Source organism: Somniosus microcephalus, chromosome 10, assembly GCF_052327205.1.
Source record: "Somniosus microcephalus isolate GS21.2 chromosome 10, FLI_Smic_1.0, whole genome shotgun sequence".
Classification (NCBI taxonomy): domain Eukaryota; kingdom Metazoa; phylum Chordata; class Chondrichthyes; order Squaliformes; family Somniosidae; genus Somniosus; species Somniosus microcephalus.
The window spans coordinates 223,414,904-223,433,063 of record NC_140996.1 but is presented as its reverse complement, the minus strand read 5'-3'; the positions used below and the strand labels follow the sequence as shown (position 1 = coordinate 223,433,063).

The 18,160-nt window shown below is 46.8% G+C and overlaps 1 protein-coding gene across 2 annotated transcripts in view; it reads left to right on the top strand.

Annotated features, from left to right (window-relative positions):
• nlgn4xa (neuroligin 4 X-linked a) overlaps positions 1-13,914 on the top strand; it is a 498,119-nt gene extending 484,205 nt beyond the window's left edge. For both annotated transcript variants that reach the window (XM_085999658.1, XM_085999657.1), the window contains 2 exons: positions 8,108-8,897; positions 12,295-13,914. In XM_085999658.1, coding sequence (XP_085855784.1) covers positions 8,108-8,897; positions 12,295-13,147 — 1,643 coding nt within the window. In that variant the 3' untranslated portion in view covers positions 13,148-13,914. The remainder of the gene's footprint in view (positions 1-8,107; positions 8,898-12,294) is intronic.
• The last annotated feature ends 4,246 nt before the right edge of the window (positions 13,915-18,160 follow it).

The following is an 18,160-nucleotide window of genomic DNA, read 5'->3' as shown; positions in this document are numbered from 1 at the left end:
CCAAAAAATGTTACAAGAGGAATGAGGTAGTGTCCAGCTGAGTTGTCGATAGCCTGCTGACGCTCACTATCTAAGCTGGTAGTGAACCTAAGAACTAGGAGCAGGAGTAGGCCACTCGGCCCTTCGAGCCTGCTCCGCCATCCTAGGACCAACCATCTTCAGCTGCTTCATCAATGACCTTCCCTCCAACATAAGGTCAGAAGTGGGGATGTTCGCTGATGACTGCACAGTGTTCAGTGCCATTCACAATTCCTCAAATAATGAAGCACTCCATGCCCACATGCAACAAGACCTGGACGACGTTCAGGTTTGGGCTGATAAGTGGCAGGTAGCATTCGCGCCACAGAAGTGCCAGGCAATGACTTATCTCCAACAAGCGAGAGTCTAACCACCGCCCCTTGACATTCAACGGCATTACCATTGCTGAATCCCCCCCCATCATCATCCTGGGGGTCACCATTGACCAGAAACTTAACTGGACCAGCCACATAAATACTGTGGCTACAAGAGCAGGTCAGAGGCTAGGTATTCTGCAGCAAGTGTCTCACCTCCTGACTCCCCAAAGCCTTTCCACCATCTACAAGGCATAAGTAAGGAGTATGATGGAATACTCTCCACTTGCCTGGATGAGTTCAGCTCCAACAACACTCAAGAAGCTCGACACCATCCAGGACAAAGCAGGCTGCTTGATTGGCACCCCATCCACCACCTTAAACATTCACTCCCTCCACCACTGGCGCACCGTGGCTGCAGTGTGTACCATCTACAAGATGCACTGCAGCAACTCGCCAAGGCTTCTTCGACAGCACCTCCCAAACCCGCGACCTCTTCCACCTAGAAGGACAAGGGCAGCAGGCACATGGGAACACTACCACCTCCAAGTTCCCCTCCAAGTCACACACCATCGTGACTTAGAAGCATATCGCCGATCCTTCATCGTCGCTGGGTCAAAATCCTGGAACTCCCTCCCTAACAGCACTGTGGGAATCATAGAATCATAGAAAGTTACAGCACGGAAGGAGGCCCTTTTGGCCCATCATATCCGCGCCGGCCAACAAAGAGCTATCTAGCCTAATCCCACTTCCCAGCTCTTGGTCCGTAGCCCTGCAGGTTAAAGCATCCCAAGCGCACATCCAAGTACTTTTTAAATGTGGTTGGGGTTCCTGCCTCTACCTCCCTTTCAGGCAGTGAGTTCCAGACCCCCACAACCCTCTGGGTGAAGAAATTTCCCCTCAAATCCCCTCTAAACCTGCCACCAATTACTTTAAATCTGTGCCCCTGGTTTTTGACCCCTCTGCTAAGGGAAATAGGTCCTTTCTATCCACTTTTTCTAGGCCCTTCATAATTTTATACACCTCAATAAGGTCTCCCCTCAGCCTCCTCTGTTCCAAGGAAAACAAACCCAGCCTATCCAGTCTTTTCTCGTAGCTAAGATTCTCTACTCCCGGCAACATCCTTGTAAATGTCCTCTGTACCCCATGTTCTTGTATTCTATGCCACGGCTAATAAAGGCAAGCATTCCGTATGCCTTCTTAATCACCTTATCTACCTGGTCTGCTACCTTCAGGGGTCTGTGGACATGCACTCCAAGGCCCCTTTGTTCCTCTACACTACTCAGTGTCCTACCATTTAATGTGTATTCCATTTCCTTGTTAGCCCTCCCCAACTGCATTACTTCACATGTCTCCCGATTGAATTCCATTTGCCACTGTTCTGCCCACCTGACCAATTTATTGATATCTTCCTGCGGTCTACAGATTCCTTCTTCGGTATCAACCACACAGCCGATTTTAGTATCATCTGCAAACTTCTTAATCATACCCCCTATATTCAAGCCTAGATCGTTGATATATACCACAAAAAGCAAGGGACCCAGTACTGAGCCCTGCGGAACCCCACTGGAAACAGCCTTCCAGTCACAAAAACACCCATCAACCATTACCCTCTGCTTCCTGTCTCCGAGCCAGTTTTGAATCCAACTTGACACTTTGCCCTGGATCCCATGGGCTTTCAACTTCGTGACCAGTCTGCCATGTGGAACCTTATCAAAAGCCTTGCTAAAGTCCATATATACACTACATCAAACTCACTACCCTCATCTACCCTCCTTGTTACCGCCTCAAAAAATTCAATCAAGTTTGTCAGACACGACCGTCCCTTAACAATAGCAAGACACGGCTTGACTATCCTTGAGTAAGCCATGTCTTGCTAAATGAAGATTTATCCTGTCCTTCAGAATTCTTTCCAATAATTTTCCCACCACCGAGGTTAGGCTGACTGGCCTGTAATTACTCGGTCTATCCTTTTCTCCCTTTTTAAACAAGGGTACCACATTAGCAGTCCTCCAGTCCTCTGGCACCACACCTGAAGCCAGAGGGGATTGAAAAATGATGGTCAGGGCCTCTGCTATTTCCTCTTTTGCTTCGCTTAACAGCCTGGGATACATTTCACCTGGGCCTGGGGATTTATCCACTGTTAAAGCTGCTAAACCCCTTAATACTTCCTCTCTCACTATGTTTATTTCATCTAATATTTCACACTCCTCCTCCCCGATAGCAATGTCTGCTTCGCCCCTCTCCTTTGTGAAAACAGACGTAAAGTATTCATTAAGAACCCTACCGACGTCTCCCGCCTCCACACACAGATTACCCTCATGATCGCTAATAGGCCCTACCCTTTCTTTAGTTATCCTCTTACTCTTAATATATTTATAAAACATCTTTGGGTTTTCCTTGATTTTATTTGCCAAGAATTTTTCATGCTCTCTCTTTGCTTTCCTAATATCCATTTAATTGCACCCCTGCACTTTCTGTACTCCTCTAAAGATTCTGCAGTATTTAGCCCTCGGTATCTGTCATACGCCTCCCTTTTTTTCTTTATCCTACCCTGTATGTCTCTAGACATCCAGGGGGCTCTAGATTTGTTAGTCCCACCGTTTTTTCTTTAAGGGCACATATTTGGCCTGAACCCTCCGGATCTCCTCCTTGAATGCCTCCCACTGCTCTGACACGGATTTGCCTTCAAGTAGCTGTTTCCAGTCCACTATGGCTAAATCCCCTCTGAGCTTAGCAAAATTTGCTCTTCCTCAATTTAGAATTTTTATTCCTGGTCTATCCTTGTCCTTTTTCATAACTACTTTAAATCTAACAGAATTATGGTCACTAGCACCAAAATGCTCCCCCACTGATATGCCTTCTACCTGCCCAACTTCAATCCCTAAAACTAGAACTGCCCCCTTGTTGGGCTTGCTACATTCTGACATAAGTTCTCCTGGATGCATTTTAGGAATTCTGCACCCTCTATACCCTTCACACTAATTTTATCCCAGTTAATAATGGGGTAGTTGAAATCCCCTACTATTACTGCCCTATAGTTTTTGCACTTCTCAGAAATGTGTCTACATATTTGTTCTTGTATCTCCCTCTCACTGTTTGGGGGTCTGTTGTACACTCCCAGCAGTGTGATCGCCCCTTTTTGTTTTCAGTTCGACCCATCAATGGCCTTGTTTGATGATCCCTCCAACATATCATCCCTCCTCACAGCTGTAATAGTTTCTTTAATCAATACCGCAATCCCCCCCTCCCCAACAAACAGGGATAAAAGCAAAAGATAGGAAGGAGAAAAACAAAAGTGGCAGTCAGAGAAATCAACGGTTTAAATCAAACGTGGCCACAGTAAATAATAATTCTAATAGGTCTAAGAGCGTTAAAAAAACAAGCCTGAAGGCTTTGTGTCTTAATGCGAGGAGCATTTGTAATAAGGTGGATGAATTGGCTTCGCAAATAGAGGTAAACGAATACGATTTGGTTGGGATTACAGAAACGTGGCTCAAGGATGGCCAAGACTGGGAACTCAACATCCAGGGGTATTCAATATTCAGGAAAGATAGGCAAAAAGGAAAGGGAGGTAGGGTAGCATTACTGGTTAAAGAAGGGATTAATACAATTGTAATGAAGGATATTAGCTCTGATGATGTGGAATCTGTATGGGTAGAATTGAGAAATACTAAGGGGAAAAAAACATTAGTGGGAGTGGTATATAAACCTCCAAACAGTAAGGTGGAGGTTGGGGATGGTATTAAAAGGGAAATTAAAGAAGCGTGCAATAAGGACACAGCAGTCATCATGGGTGACTTTAATCTACATATAGATTGGGCCAACCAAATTAGTAACAATACTGTGGAGGAGGAATTCCTGGAGTGCTTACGGGATGGTTTCCTGGACCAATATGTCGAGGAACCAACCAGAGATCAGGCCATCTTAGACTGGGTATGATGTAACGAGAAAGGATTAATTAGCAATCTTGTTGTACGAGGCCCCTTGGGTCGGAGCGATCATAATATGATCGAATTCTTCATTAAGATGGAGAATGAAGTAGTTGACTCAGAGACAAGGGTCCTCAATTTAAATAAAGGAAACTACGATGGTCTGAGGAGCGAGTTGGGTAGGATTGAGTGGGGAATGGCGCTCAAAGGGTTGACGGTGGATAGGCAATGGCAAACATTCAAAGACCGAATGGATGAGCTACAGAATTTGTTCATCCCAGTTTGGCATAAAAATAAAACAAAAAAGGTGACTCAACCGTGGCTAACAAGGGAAATTAGGGATAGCATAAGATCCAAGGAGAGGATATATAAATTGGCTAGAAAAAGCAATAATCCTGAGGATTGGGAGCAGTTTAGGAGTCAACAAAGGAGGACAAAGGGATTAATTAAGAAAGGGAAAATAGAATATGAGAGTAAGCTATCAGGGAACATAAAAACTGACTGTAAAAGCTTTTACAGATATGTGAAGAGAAAAAGATTGGTGAAGTCAAGCGTAGGTCCCTTACAGTCAGAATCAGGGGAATTTATAATGGGAAACAAGGAAATGGCAGCCCAACTAAATACATACTTTGGTTCTGTCTTCACAAAGGAGGACACAAATAACCTCCCAGAGATGCCGGGGAACATAGGGTCTGATGAAAGAGAGGAACTGAAAGAAATCAGTATTTGTAGGGAAATGGTGTTAGGAAAATTGATGGGACTGAAGGCCGATACATCCCCAGGGCCTGATGGTCTACATCCCAGGGCACTTAAGGAAGTGGCCCGAGAGATAGTAGATGCATTACTGGTCATCTTCCAGAACTCGATAGACTCTGGAACGGTACCCATGAATTGGAGGGTAGCTAATGTTACCCCACTATTCAAAAAAGGTGGTAGGGAAAGAGGGGAATTATAGACTGGTAAGCCTGACATCGGTAGTGGGGAAAATGCTAGAGTCTATTATAAAAGATGTAATAACAGAGCACTTGGAAAGCAGTGACAGGATCGGACAAAGTCAACATGGATTTACAAAAGGTAAATCATGCTTGACTAATCTACTGGAATTTTTTGAGGATGTAACTGGTAAAATAGATAAGGGAGAACCAGTGGATGTGGTGTATTTGGACTTTCAGAAGGCTTTCGATAAGGTCCCACACAAGAGATTAGCGTGCAAAATTAAGGCACATGGGATTGGGGGCAAGGTATTGACTTGGATAGAGAACTGGTTGGCGGACAGAAAGCAAAGAGTTGGAATAAACGGGTCGTTTTCCGAGTGGCAGGCAGTGACTAGTGGGGTACCGCAAGGATCGGTCCTAGGACCCCAGCTGTTCACAATATATATTAGTGATCTGGACGAGGGAATTGGATGTAATATCTCCAAATTTGCAGACGACACAAAGCTGGGCGGGAGGGTAAGCTGCGAGGAGGATGTCGGGAAACTCCAGTACGATTTGGACAGGTTGGGTGATTGGGCAGAAACATGGCAAATGCACTATAATGTGGATAAATGTGAGGTTATCCACTTTGGTGGCAAAAACAGGAAGGCAGATTATTATTTGAATGGCAATAGATTGGGAGAAGGGGAAGTGCAAAGAGACCTGGGTGTCCTTGTGCACCAGTCGCTGAAGGTAAGCATGCAGGTGCAGCAGGCGGTTAAGAAGGCAAATGGTATGTTGGCCTTCGTAGCAAGAGGGTTCGAGTACAGGAACAAGGATGTCTTGCTACAGTTGTACAGGGCCTTGGTGAGACCGCACCTTGAGTATTGTGTGCAGTTTTGGTCACCTTACCTGCGGAAGGACGTTCTTGCCATGGAAGGAGTGCAGCGAAGATTCACCAGGCTGATACCTGGGATGGCAGGAATGATGTATGAGGAGAGATTGTGTCGATTGTGCTTATACTCACTGGAGTTTAGAAGATTGAGAGGGGATCTCATCGAAACCTATAAAATTCTGTCAGGTCTGGACAGACTAGATGCAGGAAGGATGTTTCTGATGGCCGGGGAGTCCAGAACCAGGGGTCATAGTCTAAGAATAACGGGTAAGCCATTTAGGACTGAAATGAGGAGGAATTTCTTCACCCAGAGAGTGGGGAACCTGTGGAATTCTCTGCCACAGAGGGCGGTGGAGGCTAGTTCATTAAATATATTCAAGAAAGAGTTGGATATATTTCTTGAGGCTAAAGGAATCAAGGGGTATGGGGAAAAGGCAGGGGCAGGGTACTGAATTTGGATGATCAACCATGATCACATTGAATGGCGGAGCAGGCTCGAAGGGCTGAATGGCCTACTCCTGCTCCTATCTTCTATGTTTCTATGTTTACCTCCTTCTCTATACCGTCTGAAAATCCTGTAACCAGGAATGTTGAGCTGCCACACCTGCCCCTCTTTCAGCCACGTTTCTGTAATCGCTATAATATCACAGTAGATTGTTTTTTTAACTTGTCCCATTTATTTGTTCTTTCCTTTGTTCTTTCCTCCCCCTCCCCCTTTCCCTGCCCCCGCACTTGCTTAAATATCTGTTACTTCTCCAACTTTTTCCAGTTGTGATGAAGACCTGAAACATTAACTGTGTTTCTCTCTCTCCACGGATGCAGCCTGACCTGCTGAGTGTCGCCAGCATTTTCTGTTGTTGTTTCAGATTTCCAGCACCCGCAGTATTTTGCTTTTGTATTAGTGTTATTTACTCACGTTTGTTCTTGCCTTCAGTGCACCTGAACAGGGTGCGAACGAGTGAGGGGGCAATGCAGGAGAGAGAAACAGTGTTAACGTTTTATTAGTTAGCGACTAAGGTTTCAGATGGAAATAAATGGAGTCATTAATACACGTTGAAATTAGCATTAAAGCAACTAAGCAAAGTTTGTGCTGCAGGTGTGTTCAGTATGTCTTTCCCCAGATTTGTGAAGTGTGTGATGTGTAACTTTACTTCCTAATCATGGGCTCCTTTTGACTGGTTCCCCAGTGGGAGGTGGAAGTGTGGTGGATGGCTCCTGGATGTCAGTGTTTACCTCTAGGGATGGAGGTTTCGCAATACCTCATTTTGCTATATCACTAGGTGGCTGTGCAATAACTAAACAGTGTTAGAGGGATGAGCTCTAAGGAAAGATTTCATAAGTTGGGTCTTCTTGGAAGGAACTTTATAGGGATGTAAAAGATACTTAATGGGACAGAAAATTACTTTCAGATGTATAAGAACATAAGAACTAGGAGCAGGAGTAGGGCATTCGGCCCCTCGAGCCTGCTCCGCCATTCAATACGATCATGGCTGATCATTGACCTCAACTCCACTTTCCCGCCCGATCTCCATATCCCTTGATTCCCCTAGAGCCCAAAAATCTATCGATCTCAGCCTTGAATATACTCAAAGACTCAGCAGTCACAGCCCTCTGGGGTGGAGAATTCCAAAGATTCACAACCCTCTGAGTGAAGAAATTCCTCCTCATCTCGGTCTCAAATGGCCGACCCCTTATCCTGAGACTATCCCCCCTAGTTCTAGACTCTCCAGCCAGGGGAAACAACCTCTCAGCATCTACCCTGTCAATCCCCTTCAGAATCTTTAATGGTTAATGGTTATCACTATTTTGTCCGATATAAACTGTGACGTTTTAACTTCTGGGGATTGTAATAGAATTACACAGGATTGACAGTACAGAAACTGGCCATTCGGCCAAACTGGTCTATGTCGGTGTTTATGCTCCACACGAACCTCCTCCCACCCTACTTCATCCAACCCTATCTGCATATCCTTCTACTCTTAGGTTTTATGTTGCCATTAAAGCATTTCTCCTAAACTCTTATCAAACCAACAGGTCTGTTCCAGAAGGCAATAATCCAGAGTGGAACAGCCTTATCCAGCTGGGCTGTCAACTACCAGCCTGCCAAGTACACGCGGTTGCTGGCGGAGAAGGTTGGCTGCAGCATGCTCGACACCATCGACCTGGTGGAGTGCCTGCGGGTGAAGACCTACAAGGAGCTGATCGAGCAGGACATCATGCCCGCCCGCTACCACATCGCCTTCGGGCCGGTCATTGACGGGGACGTCATACCCGACGACCCCCAGATCCTGATGGAGCAAGGCGAGTTCCTCAACTATGACATCATGCTGGGCGTCAACCAGGGGGAGGGGCTGAAGTTCGTGGAGAACATGGTGGACAACGAGGACGGCATCTCGGCCAGCGACTTCGACTTCGCCGTCTCCAACTTTGTCGACAATCTCTACGGCTACCCGGAGGGGAAGGACACGCTGCGGGAGACCATCAAGTTCATGTACACCGACTGGGCGGACAAGGAGAACCCGGAGACCCGCCGCAAAACCCTGGTGGCGCTGTTCACTGACCACCAGTGGGTGGCCCCGGCGGTGGCCACGGCAGACCTGCATGCGCAGTACGGCTCACCCACCTATTTCTACGCTTTCTACCACCACTGCCAGAGCGACATGAAGCCAGGCTGGTCTGATGCTGCTCACGGCGATGAGGTCCCGTACGTCTTTGGTGTTCCCATGATCGGACCCACTGAACTCTTCCCCTGCAATTTCTCCAAGAACGACGTGATGCTCAGCGCTGTGGTCATGACCTACTGGACCAATTTTGCAAAAACAGGGTAGGCGGACTTTACATTAAAGGCCCTATAGAGTGTAAGTTGTTGTTTCAAGGGATACAATCCTCAAGGCCCGTAGCGCTAAAACTACTGCACAAAGATTAAATGACTCAAAAGAGTCAGCCATGTCTCAGTGGGCAGCACCCTCTCCTCAGAATCTGAAGATTGTGGGCTCAAGTCCCACTCCAGAGGCTTGAGCACAAAATCTAGGCTGACACTCCCAGTGCAGTGCTGAGGGAGTGCCGCACTGTTGGAGGTGCTGTCTTTTGGATATAATGTTAAACCGAGGCCCTGTCTGCCTTCTCAAGTTGTATAAAATCACAGGGCACTGTTTGAAGAAGAGCTGGGGAGATCTCACCAGTCATAGAGTCATAACGGCACAGAAGGAGGCTATTCGGCCCATCGAGTCCGCGCCGGCTCTCTGTAGAGCAATCCAGTCAGTCCCATTACCCCGCTCTATCCCCGTAGCCCTGCAAGTTCATTTCCCTCAAGTGCCCATCCAGTCTCCTCTTGAAAACATTGAGTGTCTCCGCCTCCACCACTTTGCTGCGTAAAAAAGTTTTTCCTCATGTCCCCCCTTGTATCTCTGGCCCAGAACCTTAAATCTGTGTCCCCTTAAACCAGTGTCCTGGCCAATAGTTATAGCTTAACCAATATCACTAAAACAGATTATCTGGTCATTATCTCATTGCTGTGCATGGGAGCTTGCTGTGCAAAATTGGCTGCCGTGTTTCCCACATTACAGCAGTGACGACACTTCAAAAAATGAAGTAATTTAGTTATAAAGCACTTTGGGCAGTCCTGAGGTTGTGGAGGATGCTATATAAACGTAAGTTCTTTCTTTATCCCCACCTCTTGTCCATACCCAGGAAAACAAATACATTAAAGAGTCACAAGCTTTAAGAGTAGAGACTTTTATTCCACATGTAATAACTGCATATGACCCGACGCTCACAGACTGCGACATCCCCATTCCTTCTTAAACCAAGTTGAGCGTTATTGTTGAATGTTCCCCTACAACGGCAGAATTCAAAAGGCACACAGAGGAATTTGATTAAGAATTTGGGACAGGAACAGCACTGGGAGAATAAATATACCCGCCCAAGGTAGATTTTCGCTGTCTTTCCATAATCATAACATTTATGACATGATCAGTTCCAGATAATATTGTTCCATGGTCTGAACATTAGAATCATAGGATAGAATCATAGACTGGTTACAGCACGGAAGAAGGCCATTCGGCCCGTCGAGCCCGTGCCGGCTCTCTGCAAGAGCACTTCAGCTAGTCCCACTCCCCCGCCCTTTCCCCGTAGCCCTGCAAATGTTTTTCCTTCAGGTGCTTATCCAATTCTCTTTTGAAAGCCGTGATTGAGTCTGCCTCCACCACCCTCTCAGGCAGTGCATTCCAGATCCTAACCACTCGCTGAGTAAAAAGTTTTTCCTCATGTCACCTTTCATTTTTCTGCCAATCACCTTAAATCTGTGTCCTCTGGTTCTCGACCCTTCCGCCAATGGGAACAGCCTCTCTCTATCTACTCTGTCCAGACCCCTCATGATTTTGAACACCTCTATCAAATCTCCTCTCAACCTTCTCTGTTCTAAGGAGAACAACCCCAGCTTCTCCAGTCTATCCACGTGACTGAAGTCCCTCATCCCTGGAACCATTCTTGTAAACCTTTTCTGCACCCTCTCTAAGGCCTTCGCATCCTTCCTAAAGTGCGGTGCCCAGAATTGGACACAGTACTCCAGTTGAGGTGTTTTATACAGGTCCATCATAATTTTCACGCTTTTGTACTCTATACTTCTGTTTATGAAGCCCAGGATTCCGTATGCTTTTTTAACCACTTTCTCAACCTGCCCTGCCACCTTCAACGATTTGTGCACATATACCCCCAGGTCTCTCTGTTCATGCAGCCCCTTTTGGATTGTACCCTTTAGTTTATATTGTCTCTCCTCGTTCTTCCTACCAAAATGTATCAATTTGCACTTTTCTGCATTAAATTTCATCTGCCACATGTCCGCCCATTCCACCAGCCTGTCTATGTCCTCCTGAAGTCTATCACTATCCTCCTCACTGTTCACTACACTTCCAAGTTTTGTGTCACCTGTAAATGTTTAAATTGTGCCCTGTACACCCACATCCAAGTCATTAATATATATCAAGAAAAGCAGTGGTCCCTGACCCAACCCCTGGTGAACACCACTGTACACCTTCCTCCAGTCCGAAAAACAACGGTTCACCACTACTCTCTGTTTCCTGTCTCTTACCCAGTTTCGTATCCATGCTGCCACTGTCCCTTTTATTCCATGGGCTTCAACTTTGCTGGCAAGCCTATTATGTGGCACTTTATCAAACACCTTTTGGAAGTCCGTGTACACCACGGCAACCACATTACCCTCATCAACCCTCTCAGTTACCTCATCAAAAAACTCATTATTCTGACCCAACCTTCATATTCCAAAAGACTAAAGCATTACCCGTTCACCCGTGTTCCTTTGAACAATGGACTTTAGAGCTTTTCTGTGTTTGAACAACCCTCTGAGAATATTGGCACAAGCCTGGGTCCGCCAGATATCTGAAAGACAGTGGGGTAGATTTTGGCCTTCACCGCCTGAGTATTTTTTTAAAATTAATTCACGGGATGTGTGGGCGTCGCTGGCAAGGCCAGCATTTATTGCCCATCCCTAACTGCCCTCGAGAAGGTGGTGGTGAGCCGCCATTTCAGAGGGCAGTTAAGAGTCAACCACACATTGCTGTGAGTCTGGAGTCACGTACCGGCCAGACCGGGTGAGGACGGCAGATTTCCTTCCCTAAAGGACATTGGTGAACTTGATGGGTTTTTATGACAATCCGGTAGTTTCTCGGTCACCATTACTGATGCGAGCTCTTTTATTAATGCGATGGAGTGGGATCGCCCGCCCGTAATAGAACTTGGCTCGATTTTCATGCCATTGATTTCCACCCCGGGGACTGAAGACAATCTGCAGCTAATTGGTTCGAAGTCCAAGGAGAGTAAAATTGGGCGGGGTGTAAAACGGGCTTCCAATACTGAACCCCCCACCACCTCACCCCCTCCCTCACCCCTTACCTTCCAGCGTAACTCTAAGCAGCGGCTGCCACTCAACCTTCTCTTTGTGACTTTTTTGAGGTGGGCAGGATGTAATTGAGACCCAGGAGTTAGAATAGCCCGGGCCTCAAATTCATGCCAATGAGAAGGGGGAGGGGGTGGTATTGTCACACTTTCCACGCACTCCGGTCCCCACCCACCCAAAGCCCACTCCCACTTAAAATCCCTCCCCAAAGTGTCTATTATCTTGTAGCCGACTTGTTCATGCAGACTATTCGGAATTGTTGTACTGTTAAAATCCTTTTTTGCTTTCCCTCCATGTTGTATTTTAGTGACCCGAACCAACCCGTTCCGCAAGATACCAAGTTCATTCACACAAAGCCGAACCGGTTTGAGGAAGTCGCCTGGTCGAAGTACAACCCGAAAGATCAACTGTATCTTCACATTGGCCTGAAGCCAAGGGTGCGGGAACACTACCGAGCCACCAAAGTAGCCTTCTGGCTGGAGCTTGTCCCCCACTTGCACAACCTGAACGAGATCTTCCAGTACGTGTCAACGACCACGAAAGTCCCGCAAACGGACTCCACTCCATTCCCCTACGTCACCAGGCGGGCCCCTGGCAAGTTGTGGTCCTCGACCACCAAACGCCCACCCTTGACCCCTTCCCACAACCCCAAGCAGGCGAAGGAGACCCACAAGTCAAGCCCCGACGAAACCACGGTCCTGATCGAGGATAAGCGGGACTACTCCACGGAGCTGAGCGTCACCATTGCGGTGGGGGCCTCCTTGCTCTTCCTGAACATCCTGGCCTTTGCCGCCTTGTACTACAAGAAGGACAAGAGGCGCCACGAGACCCACCGGCGGCCCAGCCCGCAGCGCGGCACCGCCAACGACCTCGCCCACCTGCAGAACGAGGAGATCATGTCGCTGCAGATGAAGCAGATGGAGCACGAGCACGAGTGCGAGTCGATGCAGACCCACGACACGCTGAGGCTCACCTGCCCGCCCGACTACACGCTGACCCTCAGGAGGTCCCCGGACGACATCCCGCTTATGACGCCCAACACCATCACCATGATCCCAAACACGTTGGCTGGAATGCAGCCATTGCACACCTTCAATACTTTCACCGGAGGCCAGAACAGTACGAATTTGCCCCACGCACATTCCACGACTAGAGTATAGCTCTCTGGGGGGGGGGAGAGAGAGAGTGTTTCCCCATTTTGTGGCTCGTCGGTTGGGTAGAAAGCTCATTTTTTGAGATGATTTTAACAAGAGCTGAAGCAGAACTTGTTGGCAAACCACCTGGATCTTACAAGCAGAAGAAGAATATCGAGTCACTACTTTCTGTTTTTTTTGGTGGGGGGTGGGGGGGGGGTGCGGGGGTCATATATTCCCTTCCTAGTTGAATTGTTTCGATATTGGGAAATGAAAACAGACGAGGGGACGACAACAAAAAAAAGTGCATTCTACAATTAGAAGAAACAGGCGACTGCCTTTTATAAATGATGCACATTTGAAAAACAAATTCAACTATTCCACTGTATCAGATGGAACTCTTGATAACTGACACTTGGCTCAATGTCCAACAGCGCAGGGAATCACGGACTCTTTATGACCATCTGACAGAGACAGAGAGAAATATAAACTAAAGGACAGTGTATTCAACAAAGGATAGTTCTAGTTTCAAAGTAAGTGATTGTACAGTATCTTTAATGTGCCATGTTGTGTCGCGCCCTTGTTACCAGGACTGATGACCGAACAAGGGACTTTATTTTTTTTTTGCGTCGAGACGTGTGATGTACCGCACTTGATCATCGACTAAAGGACAATTCAGTTGTGTGGATTCCAAGTCTGCAGGAAACAAAAGGCGGACTTGCCCCTCTGAACTGTATTTATGAAACTTTGTAAACAGTTGTACATAGCTGTGGGTTAAAAAAATAAGAAGCTTTTATCGTTCCTTTTTAAGTTTCAAAAAAATTGGCTTGTAGAGAGCTTGTGCTTTATATCATGTTCTTTCTGTGTATACATAAGATAAACCATCTCCGTTCTCCGCCGATTACTTTACATGGATAATATGGTTCTTGAAGTACTTTTGGATCTTGGGAATTCGTAACATCAACCTCCGTAGAAGACATTGGTGCCTGCTTATACTTACTGCCCAAAACATTTCTTCTATGTAACTTAGCTTATCTCTGTTTTAGATTCTGTTAGGTGCATGTTTAAGTATCGTAGCCAGCGACTGTGGATCTATAATTTTGTTTTTTTGGTACGTTGTCGGAAAGGAAAGATGAGTCACGAGACGACGCGGGATTCGTGAAGGTTAGCAGACAGTTGGGGGACAGGGGGCGGGGGGTGGGGGGAGGGGAGGGGAGGGTTTACAAATAAACAATAATGTTAATGTTAAAAAGCAAACAAAAAATAGTTTTCTTCTCTCATCCTCCATCCGATGTCACTTCTTCAGTATAATGCTTTTGTTATTTGCCTTTTTGGGGTGCGGGGTGCAACAGCAACCTGAATACAGACTCGACTTGGACAGCAGGCCCAGGCGAGGTGCCTGAGGGGAGGCCCGAGCTGGCTGCAAGCGGTTTAGTCGGGGGTTTTGGTTTGTAAGAGGGCGTAGCAATTCTAGAAGGTCCGGATTAAAATTTATTGCACCACAAGCTTCATGATGTTTGGGAGACAAAGGTTAAGGGATAAAAATCCGCTTTTGGGAATAACTAACACAAAAGGATACTCCACTGGGATAAGCACGCCTGCTAAAGACACATTCCTAGAGTACAAAGTAATATACTTTCATTTGAATCTTGTTAACCGTGCGTATTCTTTCCCACATTATGTCCTATACATTTTAAAGCACGAAGGGTCTTTAAATGTAGTATATCGATGTAAATGTTTTGGTTCCACTTTGGTTTGCATTTCCTCTCCTTTGCCTTAAGTGATACTAGACGACGACCTTTTGGCTGGACATATATATGTATAAAATTTTCAGCAGCTTTTTTAAATAAAATGATCACACTATTTTCTAATTGATCGTACTTTTGTTATGTATGACTAACCCGCTTGTACAGAAACATAGAAACATAGAAGATAGGGGCAGGAGTAGGCCATTCGGCCCCTCGTATTAAATTAAAGCGGTGTCAAATTTTTTGTCTGATGGCACTCCTGTGAAGTGTCTTGGGCCGTTTTACTACGTTAAAGGTGCCATACAAATACAAAATAAAAACAGAAAATGCTGGAAATACTCAGCAGGCCAGGCAGCATCTGTGGAGAGAGAGAAACAGAGTTAGTTAACGACCCTTCGTCAGAACTGGAAAAAGCTGGAGATGGAACTGGTTTTTAAGCAAGTGTAGGGGGAGGGGAGCAAAGAACAAAGGGGAAGGTCTGTGATAGGGTGGAAGGCAGGAGAGATTAACAGACAAAAGGGGTGATGGTGCGAGACAAAAGGAGGTGGTAATGGGACAAGTTAAGAAACAAAAGATGGCTCTAGATGAAGTGTAAATGGCGATGGCAGAATGAAAGACAGCTGTCCTGTGAGAGAGAGAGAAAAGAAATGGGAAAAAAAACAGATAGGGGCAGAGGTTATAGTCTGAAATTGTTGAACTCAATGTTGAGTCCAGAAGGCTGTAAAGTACCTAATCGAAAGATGAGGTGCTGTTCCTCGAGCTTACGCTGAGCTTCAGTGGAACAGTGTAAGAGGCCGAGGGCGGAGAGGTCAGAGTGGGAGTGGAGCGGAGAATTAAAGTGACAGGCGACCGGAAGCTCAGGGTCACCCTTACGGACTGAACGGGGGGTGCTCCGCAAAGCGGTCACCCAATTTCCGTTTGGTCTCCCCAATGTAGAGGAGACCGCATCGTGAGCAGCGAATACAGTATACTACCTTGCAAGAAGTACAAGTAAATCGCTGTTTCACCTGGAAGGGGTGTTTGGGCCCCTGGACAGTGGGAAGGGAGGAGGTAAAAGGGCATGTGTTGCATCTCCTGCGCTTGCATGTGAAGGTGCCGGGCGAAGTGGAAGGGGTGTTGGGGGTGATAGAGGAGTGGACCAGGGTGTCGCGGAGGGAGTGGTACCTTCAGAATGTTGAAAGGGGAGGTGAGGTGAAGATGTGTTTGGTGGTGGGATCACGCTGGAGGTGGCGGAAATGGCAGAGGATGATCCGTTGAATGTGGAGGCTGGTGGGGTGAAAGGTGAGGACAAAAGGAACCCTATCGTGGTTCCGGGAGGGAGGGGCAGGGGTGAGAGCAGAAATGCGGGAAATGGAACGGACACGGTCGAGGGCCGTGTCAACCACAGTAAAGGGGAATCCTCGGTTGAGGAAAAAGGAAGACATGTCAGCAGCACTAGTATGGAAGGTGGCATCATCAGAGCAGATGCGGCGGAGATGGAGAAACTGGGAGAATGGAATAGAGTCCTTACAGGAAGCGGGGTGGGAGGAAGTGTAGTCCAGGTAGCTGTGGGAGTCAGTGGGTTTGTAGTGAATGTTTGTCAATAGCCTATCCCCAGAGATGGAGACGGAGAAGTCGAGGAAGGGAAGGGAAGGGTCGGAGATGGACCATGTGAAGGTGAGGGAAGGGTGGAAATTGGAAGCAAAGTGAATGAAATTTTCTAGTTCAGGGCGAGAGCAGGAAATGGCACCAGTACTGTCATCAATGTACCGGAAAAAGAGGTGAGGGAGGGGACCTGAGTAGGACTGGAACAAAGAGTGTTCCACATATCCCACGAAAAGGCAGGCATATCTGGAACCCATGCAGGTTCCCATAGCAACACCTTTGATTTGGGGGAAGTGAGTGGAGTCAAAGGAGAAGTTGTTCAATGTGAGAACAGGTTCAGCCAGGCGGAGGAGGGTGGTGGTGGATGGGGCTGGTTTTTATTTCTATATAAATATGAGGTTGTTGTTGTTGTAACCCGGAGTAAAAAGCTTTTGCTGCCTGCAATATTCTGAAATTCTTAGTGCATTTGAGTGACATTCCTCCACCTATGTTTCAAATTCAAGCTCCAGAATTAATTCTCGGGATGTGGGGCCGTTGTTGTCCAGTCCAGCATTTATTGCCCTCCACTCAATGCCCTGAGATGGCGGCAGTGGTGGTGCGCAATCTTCCCTCTAATGATTTTTTTCTTAGCATGTGTGGCCACTTTAACGGGCTGCGCTGCCCGTTTAAATTTCCGTGCACGCGCTTTTTTTTTTCCCGTTGTGAAACCGGCAAGCGGGAGGCGCGAAACCTCCAGACAGCAGCCATGCAGCTTAACGGGAATATTGGTGGTGGGCCTTCTTCATTGCAGTGGGTTGAGTGCCTTGATAGGCCACTTCAGAGGCAGTTAATGTGGCTAGAGGAATAGTGCAAGGGGGAGGGATTCAAATTCCTGGGACATTGGAACCAGTTCTGGGGGAGGTGGGACCAGTACAAACTGAACGGTTTGCACTTGGGCAGGTCCGGGACCGATGTCCTAGGGGGAGTGTTTGCTAGTACGGTTGGGGAGGGTTTAAACTAAAATGGCAGGGGGTTGGGAACCTGTGCAGGGAGACCGAGGAAAGGGAAGCAAGGATAGAAACAAAAGACAGGAAGGAGAAAAGCAAAAGTGGAAGACAGAGAAATCAAGGGTGTAAATCAAACAGGGTCACAGTAAATAATAATTCTAAAAGGACTAAGAGTGTTAAAAAAACAAGCCTGACGGCTTTGTGTCTTAGTGTGAGGAGCATTCGTAATAAGATGGATGAATTAGCTGCGCAAATAGATGTAAACGGATATGATATAATGGGGATTACGGAGACATGGCTCCAGGGTGACCAAGGCTGGGAATTCAACATCCAGGGGTATTCAATATTCAGGAAGGACAGGCAAAAAGGAAAAGGAGGTGGAGTAGCATTGCTGGTTAAAGAGGAGATTAACACAATAGTAAGGAAGGATATTAGCTCTGATGATGTGGAATCTGTACGGGTAGAGCTGAGAAATACCAAGGGGCAGAAAACGTTAGTGGGAGTTGTACACAGACCCCCAAACAGTAATGCTGAGGTTGGGGATGGCATTAAATGGGAAATTAGAGACGCGTGCAATAAGAGCACAGCAGTTATCATGGGTGACTTTAATCTACATATAGATTGGGCTAACCAAATTAGTAACAATACTGTGGAGGAGGAATTCTTAGAGTGTATCGGTTTCCTGGACCAATATGTTAAGGAACCAACTAGAGATCAGGCCA